Raw genomic sequence first — 20,178 nt, forward strand, 5'->3', positions numbered from 1 at the left:
AAGTGAAAACTTTCAAAATACGCAGAGCGGGATTAGTTCACATGGAACTATTCTAGGTTTGCTGTCCCTTATGCGAGCTTAGGCTCCCTCAGAGACTGGGAGATAGGAGTCTTACCTTCAGGTCTTGGCTGGAACAAACTAATTTCTTTTGGCAGTCTTGAGTTTTCTCAGGCAGGCACTTTAAAAGGGGCTAGAGTCATCCTAGGGATGTGTCCTTGAGCTGTTAGAAACTATGTTAAGAGTTCATGCTGGACATTTCTCTTGCAACAGTGTATTACTGATTAAAATCTGTTCTCACTACTCTCACACGGCTTTCTGTATCTTTGGCACTTATCACTTTTATTACCCGCGCTTTACAGATTAAAATTTTGGCACTTAGATTGGCAGCCTCGTTCAAAAGCACACCAGCAGAGCCGGGCTTTCTCCTTACCCGTGTCTTCCGGTTTCCTACGGGCTCAGGGAGCCGCGCAGGGCTCTCAGCCCATAGGAGGAGCAGTTTGTCAAGGCCTGGAGCAGAGCGGCGAGCTTTCAGCGGGAGGCGGTGGTGCAGGGTGGCCCGTTCCCAGATTAGGCCCCAATGCTGCGCGCCCTGACCAGCACCCTGCGCTTTCCGCGCCCCTGGAGGCCGCTTGAGACCCGCGGCTGCTCCTCCAACCCCGGGGCTGCAGGCCGGGAGATCCAGGTGTGCGCTCTGGCGGGTCCAGACCGGGGTAAGTGCCGAGAGCCCGGAAGGCGGCTGGGGTGAGCTCCTGCTGGCTGAGAGGCAGGCCTGGTGCTGTTGCCCTGTACGGACCCATGGCCAGTGCTCCCACTACAGGGAGGGAGACTGACGCTGATCTCAGAGAGAGAAAGCAGTGAGTGGTCCTGAGAGAGAACTTAGTTCCCTACCCAGAAATTGAACCTGGGTAGCCTGGATGAAAACCAGGAATCCTAGCTGCTAGACCACCAGCTGGGAGAGGCTAGAAGGAAAGCAGGCATTTGAAAACAAGAATGTTTCAAGGAGGCAAAGACTGTAAAAACAGGTACAAAGTTTATTATTACAGACACAGCACAACATATGGGAGAGTACACAGGGAAGCAGTTATATTTAAGTCAGAAAAGCCAGGCAGAAATACACACCCAGAGAGAAAGGGTATCTGGGCCTCTCTAAGGAGGAGGAGGCCAGTAAAGAGGTGAGTTAAATCACTCATAAAGACAGCCTCTGGGTGTTTATATATGGCAAATTATCTTGTTTCTTCACACCTGACTGGCCCTAGGACCTCCCCAATATGCCTGGGCAACTTTTTTGGGCATCTTTGCTAAGATGGATCCCACTGCAAAAACCTATGAGGGTGTGTCCATGCTTACTATAGGGTGGCAACCCCGCCCTTTTTGATCCCTAGAAAGCCTTCCTGCACATGTGTAGACAAGGACATTTTTCTTGACCTCAGGGGTGATCATCTTACCTCTTTATTCCAGCAGAGCTCATTTACTGACACTAGCTTTGTCCTTGGCGGGTCTGGGTGAGAAGCTTCAGTTCTACTCCACTGACAAAACACCAGCTGTCTGGCCCAGGGGCCCGTCTATCTCCTACCCCAAAACCAGTAAGAGGGAGGCAGGTTGCTCAGTGTGTTTGAGGATTGGACCCCAAAGTTCCTGCATCCCAGTAGAGGTTCCCTGGGCCTAAATCCTTTGGTAGGTGACCACCTTACCTGCCTCCCCCACCGTAATTGTGAAGGGATTCTGCGTCAATATTGGTCCCTTCAGCCCCAGATTTAGTGGCCTGGGGGCTGTGAGGAAAGAGAAGGGACTCGTTCAAGGGTAGAACTAAGTGCCAGCAAGCCCACCCCCGACTAGAGCTTTAAAATGCCTGATTTTCCTCGCAGGCTGAGCATCCTGGCAAGGTTCCAGTGGGCTGGGGCAGCCGAGCCAATTCCAATTTGGCTTAGGGCGTCCGCCTCCTGGAAAGGAGGAGCTGAGGAGAGGGGAGGGGGGCGGGAGAAAGGAGGGGAGGGGAGAGAAGAGAGGCCTTGAGGAGGGCTTGGCGCCCCGCTGTGCAATTGCCCTGCAGCTGCTGCTGGAGTTTGGAGTCCTGCTGACTCAAAGGAAAGTTCACAGCAGTCACTGGCAAGAACACCTTGATTGAGCCTTGTGTTGCGTTTTCTTGGTCGTGTTATATTTTGTTTTATTTCTGTTTGGGAGTAGTGTTATTTGTGAAGGCGGGCAAAGGGCAGTGATTGGACTTTGCATTCAGTGGCATTCCCCTGTCTGCCGTATGTCACCAGCTGGGCAAGATCCTCTTGTCTTTACTTTCTCGCCAGGTCCAACCCCTCTAAACTTCTCCGCATTTAAAATAGCATTGTGTACAAGTTTTAGTTTACACAGATTGTATTGTTCTAGGCATCTCATATTTCTTCTTTTCTCTTGCTTGATACTAAGTTGAAGAGCTGTTGAAGAACTGTTCCTTGCTCCGTGATACTGTATACTGTTCCCTACCTACATCCCCCACTTTTGACGGACATGAAGGGGCTTCTGGCGTCCAACTACCTCACTTGGTGAGAATTCTCTGGCCAGGTGGGATGGCTAGCATTAGAGAATACCCCAGTTGCTCTCACTCTTTGTTGACTGCCAAACGGGCTACAGTGTTTGCCTTAAAATAGCTATAATTATTCTCCCAACTTTACAGATCAATAAACCGAGGAAAGAGAGTTTAAGCTACATGAACCAGGTCTGATTTTAAAACCTGTGTTCTCAACTATTAATGGACATCACTATTCTTCTAGTAATTCAGGGACTAAGAACACAGACTTGTACATTAGTTGAAAAATTATCATGGCTCATTTGTAGATAGGAGAACTTTTTATCCAGAAATAACAAGTATCACAGTAATCCAAGTCTGTGACCCAACCACTAATGCCAAAGAAGTTGAACAGTTCTATGAAGACCTACATGACCTTCTAGAACTAACACCAAAAAAAGATGTCCTTTTCCTCATAGGGGACTGAAGTAGGAAATCAAGAGATACCTGGAGTAACAGGCAGGTTTGACCTTAGAGTACAAAATGAAGCAGCCCAAAGGCTAACAGAGTTTTGCCAAGAGAATGCACTGGTCATAGCAAACACCCTATTTCAACAACACAAGAGCTGACTCTCCACGTGGACATCACCAGATGGCCACTACAGAAATCAGACTGATTATACTGTTTGCAACCAAAGATGAAGACTCTCTATACAGTCAGAAAAAAAAGAAGAAAAGACAGGAGCTGACCTTGAATCAGATCATGAACTCCTTATTGCAAAATTCAGAATTAAATTGAAGAAAGTAGGGAAAACCACTAGGCCATTCAGGTATAACCTAAATCAAATCCCTTATGATTATACAGTGGAAGTGAGAAATAGATTCAAGAGATTAGATCTGATAGGCAGAGTGCCTGGGGAACTATGGATGGAGGTTTGTAACACAGTACAGGAGGTGGTGATCAAAACCATCCCCAAGAAAAAGAAATAGAAAAAGGTAAAATGGTTGTCTGAGGAGGCCTTACAAGTAGCTGAGAAAAGAAGAGAAGCAAAAAGCAAAAGAGAAAAGGAAAGATGTATCCATCTGGATGCAGAGTTCCAGAGAATAGCAAGGAGAGATAAGAAAGCCTTCTTAAGTTAACAATGCCATTAAAAAGAATACATTTGAATCAGTTCTAATGAGATGGATGAAACTGCAGCCCATTATACAGAGTGAAGTAAGCCAGAAAGATAAAGACCAATACAGTATACTAACACATATATATGGAATTTAAAAAGATGGTAATGATAACCCTATATGCAAGACAGAAAAAGAGACACAGATGTATAGAACAGACTTTTGGACTCTGTGGGAAAAGGCGAGGGTGGGATGTTCTGAGAGAATAGCATTGAAACAAGTATACTATCAAGTGTGAAACAGATTGCCAGCCCAGGTTGGATGCATGAGACAAGTGCTCAGGGCTGGTGCACTGGGAAAACCCAGAGGGATGGGATGGGGAGGGAGGTGGGAGGGGGGATCAGGATAGGGAACACATGTAAATCCATGGCTGATTCATGTCAATGTATGGCAAAAACCACCTCAATATTGTTAAGTTATTAGCCTCCAACTAATAAAAATAAATGAAAAGAAATAAATAAATAAAATTTAAAAATTAAGTTAACAATGCAAAGAAATAGAGGAAAACAATAGAATAGGAAAAACTAAAGATCTCTTCAAGAAAATTAGAGATACCAAGGGAACATTTCATGCAAAGATAGGCACAATAAAGGACAGAAATGGTAAAGACCAAGCAGAAGCAGACGACATGGGGAGAAGTGGCAAGAATACACAGAAGAACTGTACAAGGTCTTAATGACCCAGATAATCTCGATGGTGTGGTCACTCACCTAGGGCCAGATATCCTGGAAAATGAAGTCAAGTGGGCCTTAAGAAGCATTACTACGAACAAAGCTAGTGGAGATGATGGAATTCCAGCTGAGCTATTTCAAATCTTAAAGGATGATATTGTTAAAGTGCTGCACTGAAGATGCCAGCAAATTTAGAAAACTCAGCAGTGGCCACAGGACTGGAAAAGGACTGCTTTCATTCCAATCCCAAAGAAAGGCAATGCCAAAGAATGTTCAAACTACCACACAATTGCACTCATCTCACATGGTAGCAAAGTAATGCTCAAAATTCTCCAAGCAAGACTTCAACAGTATATGAACCGAGAACTTCCAGGTATTCTAGCTGGATTTAGAAAAGGGAGAGGAACCAGCGATCAAATTGCCAATATCCATTGGATCATCAAAAAAGCAAGGGAGTTCCAGAAAAACATCTACTTCTGCTTCATTGACTAAGTCAAAGCCTTTAACTGTGTGGATCACAACAAACTGGAGAATTCTTAAAGAGGTGGGAATACCACACCATCTGACCTGCCTCCTGAGAAATCTATATGCAGGTCAAGAAGCAACAGTTAGAACTGGACATGGAGCTGGACTAGTTCCAAATTGGGAAAGGAGTATATCAAGGCTGTATATTGTCACCTTGTTTATTTAACTTATATGCAGAGTACAGATGTGAAATGCCGGGCTGGATGAAGCACAAGCTGGAATCAAGATTGCTGGGAGAAATATCAATAACCTCGGATATGCATATGATACCACTCTTATGGCAGAAAGTGAAGAGGAACTAAAGTGCTTCTTGATGAACGTGAAAGAGGAGGGTGAAAAAGCTGGCTTAAAACTCAACATTCAAAAAACTGAGTTCATGGCCTCTGGTCCCATCACTTCATGGGAAATAGATGGGGAAACAATGGAAATAGTGACAGATGTTATTTTCTTGGGCTCCAAAATCACTGAAGATGGTGACTGCAACCCTGCAATTAAAAGATGCTTGCTCCTTGGAAGAAAAGCTATGACCAACCTAGACAGCATATTAAAAAGCAGAGACATCACTTTGCTGAGAAAGGTCCACATAATCAACTATAGTTTTTCCAGTAGTCATGTAGGGATATGAGAATTGGACCATAAAGAAGGCTGCAATGTGTTAGTCAGTCTGTCGTGTCTCACTCTTTGTGACTCCAAAGTCTGTAGCCCACCAGGCTCCTCTGTCCATGGAGTTCTTCAGGTAAGATAACCAGAGTGGGTTGCCATTTGCTTCGCCAGCCCCTTCCTGACCCGAGGATCAATCCCAAGTCTCCTTCATTCCAGGCAGATTCTTTACTGTCTGAACCAGCAGCTGTGCTGTGCTGTGTGCTTAGTCACTCAGTCGTGTCTGACTCTTTTCAACCCCATAGACTGTAGCCCACCAAGCTCCTCTGTCCATGGGGATTCTCCAGGCAAGAATACCGGAGTAGGTTGCCATGCCTTACTCCAGGGGATCTTCCCAACCCATGGAGCGAACCCAGGTCTCCCTCATTGCAGGCAGATTCTTTACCATCTGAACCACCACGGAAGGCCCTGAACCACCAGGGAAGCCCTCGAAGAAGTCTGAGTGCGGAAGAATTGATGCTTTCAAACTGTGGTGCTGGAGAAGACTCTTGAGAGTCCCTTGGACAGCAAGGAGATCAAACCAGTCAACCCTAAAGGAAATCAACCTGGAATATCCATTGGAAGGACTGATGCTGAACCTGAAGCTCCAATACTTCAGCCACCTGATGCAAAGAAGACTCACTGGAAAACATCCTGATGCTGGGAAAGATGGAGGAGAAGGGGAGACAGAGGATAAGATGGTTGGATGGCATGATCAACTCAATGGACATGAGTTTGAGCAAACTCTAGATGATGAAAGACAGGGAAGCCTGGAGTGCTGCAGTCAGTGGGGTCACAAAGTCAGAAATGACTGAGCCACTGAACATTAAGTGTCAGGAGATTAAGCTTCTGCCCTTGCCAGAGGGCATACAGAATGTCCTAGAAGGAAGGAGATAAGGAAACCGAGAAGAGGCAGTGGAGGAGGCATGAGGAGGAGACCCACACACAGGAGACCATCCCACCATCCTCCTTAGAAGTCACCAGTTCTGTCTTCCACTTGGCGTGATAGCACCAGAGCATTGTCACATTGTGCCTGTTGTCTTTGAAAATGAGATTAGCTCGTTAACCATTCCTCACTCTTATGGCTTTACTCCAGCTCCTTAGCTGAATAGTGAAGGTTCTCCACCACAACCTGACCATGTCACTTTATCTCTCCTATCATGGGTTTGTTCATTTTAAGCCATCCCAGTTAAGTGTTTTCTTCTAACTATGCCCCTGACTTGGGTCCTCTCCTCCCTCTCTACCTTTGTAAACCACTTAGGAATTACACCCTCTTCCCCCACCCTTGTCCTTTGGCATTCCTTCTGTCTGGACTAGTCTTCCTCATCACTTGTTAACTCTGAGGGTGAGGATTGCTAGCTGGGTCCACCTAGTAACTTTGGCACATTCTCTTCTTTTCTAAGCCTCAGTTTTCCCCTCTATATACTAAGGGATTATTAAGGCTTCCCACACAACTCAGTAGTAAAAGAATCTGCCAGTGCAGGAGACACGGGAGACTTGGGTTTGATCCCTGGGTCAGGAAGATCCCCTGGAGAAGGGAATGGCAACGCCACTCCAGTATTCTTGCCTTGAGAATCCCATGGACAGAGGAGCCTTGCAGGCTACAGTCCATAGGGTTACAAAGAGTCAGACACTACTGAGCAACTGAGCACACATACACACATGACCTTCCAGTGGTTTCTATCGACTCCCACCCACATCACTGTGTGATCCAGACCATCCAGATAGATGTGATTCTAGGTCTTCTGCTAAGCAAATCAAACCGTCACGGGAGTCTGATAAGAGTAGAGAGGGTGCAATGCAAACCCATCATTATTACTGGGGTCCAGCAAGGGCAATGTTCCCAGAATAGGGTGTCAACTAAGAAGTCAGGGACCACGGCTGAGCTCTCTTATTTCTGCAGGGCCTGGCATGTGGTAGTACAAGTTGAACATTGTCAGGTGAATGAATGAAAGCCAAAGACGCCCTGTCTGGCTCCTTAGGTCTCCCAGCTTAGAGCTCACACCTCATATTGGGTCCCAGACTTTCACCAGCTTCTGTGCATTTTCCCTGCTCTAAGTGCCCATAAACTCTGGTTATGCACTTATGGACATTATCTCTTTTAATCTTAATTACAACCTTTTTAGTATTTCTATTTATAGATCAGGAAAGTGAAGGTCAGAAGGATAAAGTAACTTGTCCAAGGCCATGGAGCTGGTATGTGACTGAGTTGTGATTTCAGCCGAGCACCATATTTGCATTCTGCAAGAGGGAGCTAGAGATGAAATATGGGAGAGAGTTAGCCAGAGAAAAAGGAAAGACAGAACAGGAAAGTGAAGAAGAGAGGAAAGTCCCTTCAATCCCAGGATGTCATGACTATATTTGTTTTCTATTGCCACATAACAAATTACCACAGACTCTGTTGCTTAAAATAGCATACATTTATTATCTCATATTTTCCATAGGTCAGAAGTCCAGGCATAATTTTGCTGGGTTCTCTGCTTCAGGGTTTTAGCAGGCTGCAATCCCGGAGTTGGCAGAAGCTATGGTCTCTCATCATAGGTTCAACTGGGGATGGATCTGCCTCCAGGTTCCTCAGGCTATTGACAGAATTCATATCCTGTTGTTGTAGTACTGAAGTCCTGTTTTCTTCCTGTTGGCCAGGGGCCACTCTGAGCTCCTAGAGGCTGCCCACAGGACCCTGCCACAGGACCGTATCCATGGGCCCACTAGTTTCTCTAGTGTGTGCTAGTAATACAGTCTTTGTAAATTTTATTTATTTTTGGCTGCGCTGGTTCTTCCTGCATGAAGGCTTTCTCTAGTTGCAGTGAGCAGGGGCTACTCTCTAGTTGCCATGTGCAGGCTTCTCATTGCATTGGCTTCTTGTTGTAGAGCTTGGGCTCTAGTGCACACAGAATTCAACAGTTGTGGCTCGCAGGTTTAAGGGTCCAGGCCATAGTTGTGGTGAATTAGTTTAATTGCCCTGCGGCGTGTGGAATCTTCCTGGGTCAGGAAATGAACCCACTTCCTCTGCATTGGCAGGCAGATTCTTTTACCAGTGGACCACCAGGGAAGTCCAATACAGGGTCTTGTATACATTATAAACTAATCACAAAAGTGACATCTCATTATCTTTGTCATATAATTGGACCTAATCTTAGAAGTGATCTTTTATGACCTTACCTGTGTTCTCTTGGTTAGAAGCAATTCACAGGTTCTGCCCACAATCAAGGGAAGGGGATTATTCAGGATATCAACACTGGGGCCACTCTAAAGTCTATCTGCCACAGTGGCCTTGGACCTAGACTGTTCTCCTCAACCCTTCTGATGTAGTTCCTCTGTATCCACCAGTTTCCCTTCCCCAGGTTGCAACATTTTCTTTTCTGGAGAGGAGGACCTTTGGGACATCTGAGTTCCTCGGTGGGACCTCCAGGCCTGCGGGGCTCAAAGAGTTCTATGAAGGTTTCCAGGGAGGCTAACGAAGCCTTCTAGACTGCATGTTACAGTTCTCTGTCCCAGACCACAGTTCTCTAACTGTGGCTGTAAATCCTTTCCCTTGAGAGCACCAGAACTTTCACTGGCCCTTCTGGGTGTCTCAGATCAGCTCACACTGAGAACAACATCTTAATGAATTCTGCTTGTTCCACAAAGCTAGGTACACTGAGAGAAAAGAACAAGAGGCCTTTGAAGACCAAAGGATTGGTGAACACACTCCTCTAATCCATCCTGACATTTTACAGGAGGGGAAACAACCGAGAAGGCATAAGAGTATTTGAGCCTCTGCCTAGAGTCGGTCTCTGTTCCCCACACCTGGCCCTGATTTGGCACATGAGGCCAGAGGGATGTACAAAGGCCAGATTGCAGGGAGTCTTTTGGGTGGTAATAAGGATTTAGACTGAATGCTGATGAAAAGGGAAGCAAGAAGAATATGGTCAGATCTGGGTTAGAAAGATGACTTTGACCCAAATGAGGGAATGAATGTGGAAGGAGAAGGGGAGGCAGAGCTGAGGACAGTGGGCCGGTTGGGGCATATTCATGTAATAGAAGAGAGAGCCCACCTGCTTATGGCTGCAGGAGAGCGGGGTGTGAGCTGAAAGGTCTGAGATCCACGAGGTTGGATTGTCTGCCTCGGACATGGAGTAAACTTCAAGTGTCAGAAAAACAGAGGCAACAAGACCTCCAAGTTGATATGTCATTCACTCACCGAAGGAGCAGAAGAAAGACTGATCATTTTTTGACATGTTGGTCTAGATATCTGTCAAGTGAGCAGCAGGATATATTCAGGCTTGGAGCTCAGAGGAGAACAGGCTGGGTGTGCGGGGCAGTCCTGCGTGTACAGGAGGCAAGCACATGAGAAGCAGGAAGAAGGAGAAGGGGCAGACGAGCAAGCGCAGCCCTCCTGACTCTCCTGTCACGCCTCACGGGGCTCTCCCTTTCCTCTGAACTCCTCCAGTTCTGGAAGACACTAAAAGGTGCCCCCCCTCCCCCCTCCAGGAAATATGCTACATTGGCATAGGGATATTTTTGAGCTAAAGCCGCTTGAAATAAACAGCAGATGCAAGAAGGGCATGCTTCTCCCTTTTTCTTACTGAAAACAGAAGATAAAAACTCCCATTTGAAAAATGCCCTTCCTCAAACTGGAGATAAAAAAAACATTCTTCAACAGGGAGTTGAAGCCAAGAGAATCCTGTACAAACAGACAAGTGTGTTGAAACAGACAAATGTGAACAGACAACTGTATAGAAACAGGCCTTATCTTCCTATAGCCTCCCACATAGTTAACTTTGCCACAGTTGCTGCTCTGCCTTCAGCCTACTGTAAAAGCGTGTTGTTTGTTGTTGTGTCAACTCAGTTGTGTCCATCTCCTCGCGACCCCATGGACTGCAGCACACCAGGCCTCCCTGTCCCTCACCATCTCCCAGAGTTTGCCCAAGTTCATATTCATTACATGGATGATGCCATCCAGCCATCTCATCCTTGACGCCCTCTTTTCCTTCTGCCCTCGATCTTTCCCAGCATCAGGGACTTTTCCAAAGAGTCAGTTGTTCACATCAGGTGACCAAAACACTGGAGCTTCCGCTTCAGCATCAGTCCTTCCAATGAGTATTCAGGGTTGATTTCCCTTAAGATTGACTGGTTTGATCTCCTTGCTGTCCAAGGGACTCTCAGGACTCTTCTCCAGCACCACAGTTCGAAGGTATTTGGCACAGTCTTTGGCACTCTACCTTCTTTACAATCCACTGTAAGGACACTAAAAGGTCAGTCTTTTACACTCTTACAACCATCCATGACCACTAGGAAGACCATAGCCTTGACTATACAGACTTTTGTTAGCAGAGTAATGTTTCTTCTTTTCAACACACCGTCTAGGTTTGTCGTAGCATGTAGACCTACCATTTCTGGGGGGGTCTTCATTTCCTTTTGAGGGGTCCTGTGTTACATAAAACTTGAACAAATTCATATGCTTTTCTCCTGTTAATCTGTTTTATGTTGGTTTAATTCTCAGGTGCAGCCAAAAAACACTAAAGACCCAGCTCTGCTACACTCAGGGCCCTCCTCTGTGCCACTCCCTCTGTCTGAAATAGGCTTTTCCCCACCAATACACACGCACACTTTGCTCTGGCAACTCCTATTCATTCCTCAGCTCTCAGCTGAAAGGTCACTTCTTCCCCCAGGAAGTCACTGCTGATCTTCTACACTAGGGCTCCCCTCTGCCCACTCTAAACCCCTAACCTCCTGTCTTTTTTCCCCCATGTCCTTGTCGCAAATAGTAATTACTTGTTGAATGTCGATCTCCTCTGTTAGACGGTAGGATCTAAGAGGACAGGGACTGAGTCTGCTCTAGTCTCTGACATCAATGTTTAGTACAGAGGCCAGTGTGTGTTAAATACATAACTGTACAAACGACTGAATAAAGAGATCTTGGACTGACCTTTCAGGAACTTCAGCTACTTGAGTAGTCTCATAGAGAACAGACTTGTGGTAGCCAAGGGGAAGGAAAGGTTGGGGAAGAAGGCATTAGGAGTTTGGGGTTAGCAGATGCAAACTATTATATATAGAATCGATAAACAAGGTCCTACTCTATAACACAGGGAACTATATTCAACATCTCGTGATAAATCATAATGGAAAAGAATAGGAAAAGGAATATATATGTATATAACTGAATCACTTTGCTGTACAATAGAAATTAACACATTCGATAAAATATAATTTTTCAAATGGAGTAGTCTCTTACATGTAGTATTTTTCCCACTATACCTCACTCTGAAAATGAAAATTTTTACCTATTTCCACCTTGCTCAAATGCTTCCATCTATGAGCTGCCAGTTATAATCCTATAGTATTTTATGTATTTATTTTACTTATGACCTCATATTATCATTTACTTATATTAGGCTACAAGCACTAATGCAACAGTCCCTTGAAGACAGGGATTGTTACATATCCTTATAATACCCACAATTTATTATACGTCAAAGTTGTTCACTAGATATGCAGGGTTGTTATTTCTTTAGTAACAAACAGTTGGCTTTTATTTTTTGTGATCTTAGTTTTAGTCATTGTATTTGGTCATACAGTCATATCTAGGCTTTTTAAAATTCTCATTTATTTCAGGCTAATAAAATTAAACATCTTTTCATGTGCTTAGTGGTCATTTGTATATCTTCTTTTGTGTGGTTCTCTTTTGTTAAGAAGTGGGTTTTTTAATCAAAATACAACTGACATACTAGTTTCAGATGTTCAGTTCAGTTCAGTCGCTCAGTCGTGTCTGATTCTTTGCGACCCCATGCACTACAGCACACCAGGCTTCCCTGTCCATCACCAACTCCTGGAGCTTGCTCAAACTCATGTCCATCTCGTTGGTGATGCCATCCAACCATCTCATCCTCCCTCTTCCTCTTCTCCTCCCGCCTTCAATCTTTCCCAGCATCAGGGGCTTTTCCAATGAGTCAGTTCCTCGCATTAGTGGCCAAAGTATTAGAGTTTCAGCTTCAGCATCACTCCTTCCAATGAATATTCAGGACTGATCTCCTTTAGGATGGACTGGTTGGATCTCCTTGCACTCCAAGGGACTCTCAAAAATCTTCTCCAACACTGCAGTTCAAAAGGATGAACTTTTCAGCGTTCAGCTTTCTTTATGGTCCAACTCTCACATCCATACATGACTACTGGAAAAGACATAGCTTTGACTAGATGGATCTTTGTTGGCAAAGTAATGTCTCTGCTTTTTAATATGCTGTCTAAGTTGGTCATAACTTTTCTTCCAAGGAGCAAGCGTCTTTTAATTGCATGACTGCAATCACCATCTGCAGTGATTTTGGAGCCCAAGAAAATAACATCTGTCACTGTTTCCACTGTTTCCCCATCTATTTGCCAAGAAGTGATGGGGCCGGATGCCATGATCTTAGCTTTCTGAATGTTGAGTTTTAAGCCAACTTCTTCACTCTCCTCTTTCACTTTCATCAAGAGGCTCTTGTTTGCTTTCTGCCATAAGGATGCTGTCACCTGTGTATCCGAGGTAACTGATATTTCTCCCGGCAATCTTGATTCCAGCATGTGCTTCATCCAGCACAGTGTTTCTCATGATGTACTCTGCATATAAGTTAAATAAGCAGGGGCACAATATACAGCCTTGACATACTCCTTTCTGGATTTGGAACCAGTCTGTTGTTCCATGTCCAGTTTTAACTGTTGTTTCTTGACCTGCATGTAGATTTCTCAGGAGGCAGGTAAGGTGGTCTGGAATTCCTACCTCTTTTAAAAATTTTCCACAGTTTATTGTGATCTACGCAGTAAAAGGCTTTGGTGTGGTCAATAAAGCAGAAGTAGATGTTTTTCTGGAACTCTCTCTTGCTTTTTTGGTGATCCAATGGATGTTGGCAATTTGATCTCTGGTTCCTCTGCCTTTTGTAAAACCAGCTTGAACATCTGGAAGTTCACAGCTCATGTAATGCTGAAGCCTGGCTTGGAGAATTTTGAGCATTACTCTGCTAGTGTGTGAGATGAGTACAGTTGTGCAGTAGTTTGAACATTCTTTGGCATTGCCTTTCTTTGGGATTGGAATGAAAACTGACCTTTTCCAGTCCTGTGGCCACTGCTGAGTTTTCCAAATTTGCTGACATATTGAGAGCAGCACTTTAACAGCATCATCTTTGAGGATTTGAAATAGCTCAACTGGAATTCCATCACATCCACTAGCTTTGTTCCTAGTGATGCTTCCTAAGGCCCACTTGACTTCACATGCCAGGATGTCTGGCTTTAGGTGGGTGATCACACCATCGTGGTTATGTAGAGTCTTCTGTGTATTCTTGCCACCTCTTCTTAATATCTTCTGCTTCTGTTAGGTCCATACCATTTCTGTCCTTTATTGTGCCCATCTTTGCATGAAATTTTCCCCTGGTATCTCTAATTTTCTTGAAGAGATATCTAGTCTTTCCCATTCTATTGTTTTCCTCTATTTCTGTGCATTGGTCCCTGAGGAAGGCTTTCTTTTCTCTCCTTGCTATTCTTTGGAACGCTGCATTCAAATGGGTCTATCTTTCCTTTTCTTCTTTGTCTTTAGCTTCTCTTCTTTTTTCAGCTTTTCGTAAGGCCTTGTCAGACAACCATTTTGCCTTTTTGCATTTCTTTTTCTTGGGGATGGCCTTTATCACTGCCTCCGATACAGTGTCAACGATCCTCCATCCATAGTTCTTCAGGCACTCTATCAAATCTAATCCTTTGAATCTAATTTTCACTTCCACTGTATAATGATAAGGGATTTGATTTATGTCATACCTTAATGGTCTAGTGGTTTTCCCTACTTCCTTCAATTCACGTCTGAATTTTTCAATAAGTTCATGATCTGAGCCACAGTCAGCTCCTGGTCTTGTTTTTGCTAGCTGTATAGAGCTGCTCCATCTGTCTGCAAAGAATATTAATCAGTCTAGTTTCAGTATTAACCATCTGGTGATGTCCACTTGTAGAGTCTTCTCTTGTGTTTTTGGAAGAGGGTATTTGTAATGACCAGTTCGTTCTCTTGGCAAAACTCTTGTTAGCCTTTGCTTTGTTTCATTTGTTTCACATATACAATGTAACAGTTCAGTATTTCTATATATTATGAAATAATCGCCACAGTAAATGTAATTAAGATCCATCACCACACACACACACACTTTTGGGTGTGTGAGGGAACTTATAAGATGTACAGTCTTAGCAACTTTCAAATATTGTTAACTCTAGTCACCATGCTGTATATTATATCCCCAAGACTTATTTATTACAGATATATGTTGAATAAGTGAATTAAGAATGTTTAAATTGGGTAGAAGAAAACCTAGAAAAGAAGTGCAGAGGCATCATCTGAGAGGTAGGAAGGCCAGGAAAATGTGGGACCACAGGCAGGTACATGTTGTTATGTGTTTGTCAAAACCCATAGCATATGCAACCCTGAGAGTGAACCCTAAAGTAAACATGGAAGTTGGGTGATAATGACACATGCATGGAGGTTAATCTTTGGTAATAAATGTCCCACTCTGGTAGGGAGCCATGCACGTGCAGTGGCTAGAGCATTTATGGGAATCTTCACACTTTCTCAGTCGTGTCTGACTCTTTTCAATCCCATGGACTGTAGCCTGCCAGGCTCCTCTGTCCATGGAATTCTCCAGGCAAGAATACTGGAGTGGGTTGCCACTTCCTTCTTCAGGGGGTCTTCCAAACCCAGGGATTGAACCCGGGTCTCCTGCATTGCAGGCATATTCTTTACCTTCTGAGCCATCAGGGAAGCACTTTCTACTCCATTTTGCTGTGAACCTAAAACTGTTCTGAAAAAAACTGTCCATTAAAAAAAAAAAAGGCCATGGCAGAAAATGTTCAAGGAGGAGCAGGTGTTTGGGCAGGAGAGTTAATTGTAGCTGAGCCCAGGAGCAGGATGGAAATATGTCCCTCAGTTAGTGATGTGATTACACTGGTTACACTGGTCTCACTTAGGTGAGAACAGTTTCTGGGGAGTGATGAAGTGGGAGCTAGACTAGAGAAGACTTAAGTGAATGGATGGTGAGAAAATTATTAACTGAATATGGAAAACCCTTTCAAGAAGTTTCACTGGTGCTCATGAAAGAATATCACATGAGTAGGGCAAAGGATATTCTCTTGCAAAGAGGACAGAATGTGAATGTGCTCAAGCCTCTGGATTAGCTGCTAAATTCCGATGACAGAGGCATCTGCTCACGTGCCCCGTGAGTGTGCAATCAGTACATTCCATGCTGCAGGAAACCTTACAGGTCAAATGCCCCAGGTTCTTTTTTTTCTCTTTGGATGTGCCAGTCTTTGTGGCAGTATTTCGGAACTTAGTTGCAGCATGTGGGGTCTAGTTCCCTGACCAGAGATGGAACCCAGGCTTCTTGCATTAAGGGAGTCTTAGCCACTGGACCACCAGGGAAGTCCCACCCCAGGTTCTTTAATAAATAACTTTTGAGCAAAAGATAGGGCTAGAGGCAGAACCTAAGTATTTTTACAAGCTTCTAAGAGTTGTCTTCTTTTTTAATTAGCAAGTCTAAACTATAATGTCTAGAGATGACCAACTGTGTGATACAATTGTAAAGAAACGCAAGGAAGTGATCACCATAAAAAGTCAGGAGGAAAAAAAAGTCAGGAGAGTTGTTACGTTTGGGGGGATGTGGGAGCAATGAATGAATCAGGGCACACGAAGTTTCTGGGTGGTGGTATTATCATAACTCATTCACTCGAGAAGTCTGGCTGTAGAGAAAACAATAACATAGAGAGATCACGAAATTCAAGAAGGGATGTGTGTGTGTGTGTGTGTGTGTGTGTGTGTGTGTGTGTGTGTGACAATGGCAGAAGCAGGCATGAAATTCAAGGAGGGGTGTGTGTGTGTGTGACAATGGCAGAAGCAGGCACGAAATTCAGGAAGGGGTGTGTGTGTGTGAGTGTGTGTGTGTGTGTGTGTCACAATGGCAGAAGCAGGCAGGAACCACTGGGGCAGTCATTCCTGTCCCTCTCCCCATGGTGCTCCGAGGTTCTCAAGCCCTTCCACTTCTATGAGGCAGAAAGGGCAAGGGTTATTGGCCATATCTTACGGATGGGAAAACTGAGGCCTGAGTGTGTGTGCCTTGCCCCAGGTCACACTGCTCATCAAGGGTAGAGGCTGCCCAGATCCCAGGCCCCAGCCCAGGAGTGAGCAGGGCAGCTGGCTCACCCGAGGCTTCCCTGTCCCCTGCAGGAATTGCTGAGATTCTGATGAACAGACCGAGCGCCCGCAATGCCCTGGGGAATGTCTTCGTCAGTCAGGTAAGGGTGGGCACCAGGGTGGGCTGGAGCTGAGATGGGAGTTATCTGATCGGGTCTTCTCTGCAGCTGCTGGACGCTCTGGCCCAGCTTCGGGAGGACCAGCAAGTGCGTGTCCTGATCTTCAGGAGTGGAGTGAAGGGTGTGTTCTGTGCAGGTGGGTTCCCTTGCCCCCAACCCGGGGCTCAGCAGGGCTCCCACAGGCCTGCATTTAGGGAATATTTAGGTTGTTCTAGCACAGGACTCAGGCTTCCCAGGTAACTAGTGGTAAAGAACCCACTTGTGGACACAGGAGACACTGGTTAGATCCCTGGGATGGGAAGATTCCCGGTGGGAGGAAATAGCAACCCACTCCAGTATTCTCGCCTGCAGAATCCCCATGGGCAGAGGAGCCTGGCGGGCTACAGTCCACAGGGTCACAGAGTCGGACATGACTGAAGCGACCACAGCACAGGACTCACTCCCACTGAAAGATGGGAACGCGGAGGGGCAATTCCTTGCTTAGAGCAACACAGCTAGTGAGAATTCAGTTAGAACTTGACCTCTCTGACCCCCAAATCCTTGTTCTTTCTGTTCTGACCCTTCATTGAGGAAATGAGAAAGTGGATTCCAAAGACACTCACCAGGTCTGTGGCCAAGACAGGACTGACTTACTGCCCCTTCGCCCACCTACAAGATCTCAGTCCCTTGTCAAAAAACTCTTCCACGTCTCTGCACCATTTGATCCTCACAACAGGGCAAGCCCCACGCACTTCCTTTCAAAGATGAGAAATGCCGCATCCCTGGCCCACAACAAGAAGCAAGTGAAGGAGAGTTGAGCGAAGAACTGACTCTGGGGTGGCTGTGGAGGGGGCACTGGGGAGACGGAAAGAGGCTGCAGAGGGCGAGGGTGGGAAGCGAGTGATTCTTAGGTGGTTTCAAGGGCATGTGGCTCAGTCCCCAGACCTCAACTGCCAGGATCACGGTGAGCAGCTTGGGGAGGGAGGTGGCAAGGGAAGTATGAGACCAGTCTGCCTGACCCCGCGACCCTGATCGAGGCCCTCCTCCTACTGCGGCCCCTTCCTTTGGCTCCCCCATGGTCTGACGTCTTCCATCACAGTCACTTCATGACTGTTAACCCCGCTCCTCATCCCCCCAGCGAAGGACAGGAAAGTAGGGGGCATGCAGGAGGTCTGAATCTGCCCCCGATTTGCCCTGGAATCTTGGGCTAGTCCCTGTCCCTCTCTGGGCCTCAGTTTCCCCATTTGTCACTGAGGGGCTAGGACTAATCAGACTCCCAAGGGCTCTCCCAACTGACTCACATAATCAAGGACTTGCAGAGACTATGTTCACCCCTTATTCGTGACTCAGGCTCCTACCATCTGATCTCCGATGACCCTCCACCGTCATTCTCTCACCCAGGACCCTGTGCACCCCCACGCCACTGTCCCTGCACTCACTCCTCATCTACTTGACCTTTCAGCCTCCCCCACCAAGCCCTTCTTTTAAAAAATAATTATACCTGATGCATACCAATTATTTCTCAGTAAAATAGGAAAAAATAATTAATAAAATTTTATTACTATTTAATGTATTTTTTGAGTTGTCACAGATATATACATTATACAAAATTTACATTTAATCACAAAATTTACCTTTTAATCACTCTGAAGTGTAAAATTCACTGGCATTAAGTACATTCAACAATCACCACTATCCATATCAGAAACTATTCCCTCATCTCAGTAAACTATGTACTCATTAAGCAATTCCTCCCCATTTCCCTAACACCCAGTAACCTCCATTCTACTGTCTATCTTTACAAATTTGCTTACTCTAAGTATTTAATACAAGTAGAATCATACATTTGTCCTTTCATGGCTTGCTTATTTCACTTAGTATCATGTACTTCATGTTCATCCATGTTGTAGCATACTGCAGAATTTCTATCCTTTTTACAAATGAATTATATTCCCTTTCACACATATATTCCACATTTTGTTTATCCATCTGTTGATGGACTTGGGTGGTTCCCACATTTTGGCTATTGTGATTAATACTGCTATGAACATTGGTGTGCTCGTATCTGCTTGAGTCCTTGCTTTCAATTCTTTGGGGCATATACTTAGGAGTAAAGTGTCTGGACCATGTTGAACTTTAGGAGGAAGCACCAAAATATTTTTGACAACAGCTGTATCATTTTACATTCCTACCAGCAGTACATCAGAGTTCTACACACCAATGTCAACACTTTTTTGTTTGTTGTTTATAATCATCGTCTGAATGGCTACAAAGCACTATCCTATTGTGGTTTTTACTTGCATTTCCCCAATGATGTTGAACACACCTTCCAGTGCTTACTGCCTTATCTTCTTTTTTTAAATATTTATTTGGTACACTGGGTCTTAGTTGAGGGACACAGGATTTTCAGTCTTCATTGTGACATGCCACCTTTTAGTTCTGGCATGAGAGCTCTAATTCCCCAACTAGGGATCGAACTTGGGCCACCTGCATTAGAAGCCGAATCTTAGCCACTGGACTAGTGGGGAAACTCCACTGGCTTATTTTCCTTGGAGAAATGCCTATTCAAGTCCTTTGTTTGTTTGTTTTTGGCTACTCTGCACAACTTACATGATCTTAGTTCCCGAACCAGGGATCAAACTGTGCCCCCTGCAGTGGAAGCATGGAGTCTTAAACCACTGGACCACCAGGGAAGTCCTTTGTATTTCTTTTAAGTTGTAGGAAATCTTTATATATCCTAGATATCAGTTCCTTACCAGATGTATGATTTGCAAGTTATTTCTTCCGTTCATGGGTTGTCTTTGCTCTCTTGATAGTCTCTTCTGATGCATTAGTTTTTAATTGTGATGAAATCCAATTTATCTTTTTGTTGTTTTTGCATCTATCCTTTTTCAAACTCCTCCTCCCTCCCTGGCTTCCCTGATTGAGTTTTCCTGGTGTTTCTCTTTCCTCCCTGGCTGCTTCTCTTCAGGTTTCCATTGCTGGATCCTTTGACAGCCTGGGATTCAGTGCCAGGTCATTTCCCAAGGGCTGTCACCCTTGCATCTGCAGGTGCAGACCTGAAGGAGCGGGAGCAGATGAGTGAAACAGAAGTGGGGGTCTTTGTCCAGCGGCTCCGAGGCCTGATGACTGAGATTGGTGAGGGTTCTGGAGTCGGGGGGAGGAGGGCCTTCAGGGGTCCTGCTGATCCTAGCCTCACCCAATCTACCATATTCTAAAGAGAGAATGGTTTCTGTTGTGAGCTCTATGGAGAGATGATTCTCCCAGGGAGAGGGGGCAGGGACAAGGAATTCTATGAGGAGGAGGGTGTCACAAGGGTCCACAGGGCACTGGCTCCCCAGCATTAGTGCCCTGCTAGATCTGACCCTCAGCCCCTGTGCTCAGGGTACAAGCCTGGCCATGC

General features: G+C 45.2%; 1 protein-coding gene across 3 annotated transcripts in view; it reads left to right on the top strand.

Moving 5' to 3' along the window:
- Window positions 1-449: 449 nt before the first annotated feature.
- Window positions 450-20,178, top strand: part of LOC122436964 (enoyl-CoA hydratase domain-containing protein 2, mitochondrial) — a 29,900-nt gene continuing 10,171 nt past the window's right edge. Inside the window, exons 1-4 of one of the 3 annotated variants that reach the window (XM_043461303.1) lie at window positions 450-710; window positions 16,711-16,778; window positions 16,845-16,932; window positions 19,827-19,913. In XM_043461303.1, coding sequence (XP_043317238.1) covers window positions 578-710; window positions 16,711-16,778; window positions 16,845-16,932; window positions 19,827-19,913 — 376 coding nt within the window. In that variant the 5' untranslated portion in view covers window positions 450-577. The remainder of the gene's footprint in view (window positions 711-16,710; window positions 16,779-16,844; window positions 16,933-19,826; window positions 19,914-20,178) is intronic. The other 2 variants (XM_043461301.1, XM_043461302.1) reach the window with 2 other exon arrangements.

Source organism: Cervus canadensis, chromosome 2 (genome assembly GCF_019320065.1).
Source record: "Cervus canadensis isolate Bull #8, Minnesota chromosome 2, ASM1932006v1, whole genome shotgun sequence".
In the NCBI taxonomy this organism is placed as follows: Eukaryota; Metazoa; Chordata; class Mammalia; order Artiodactyla; family Cervidae; genus Cervus; species Cervus canadensis.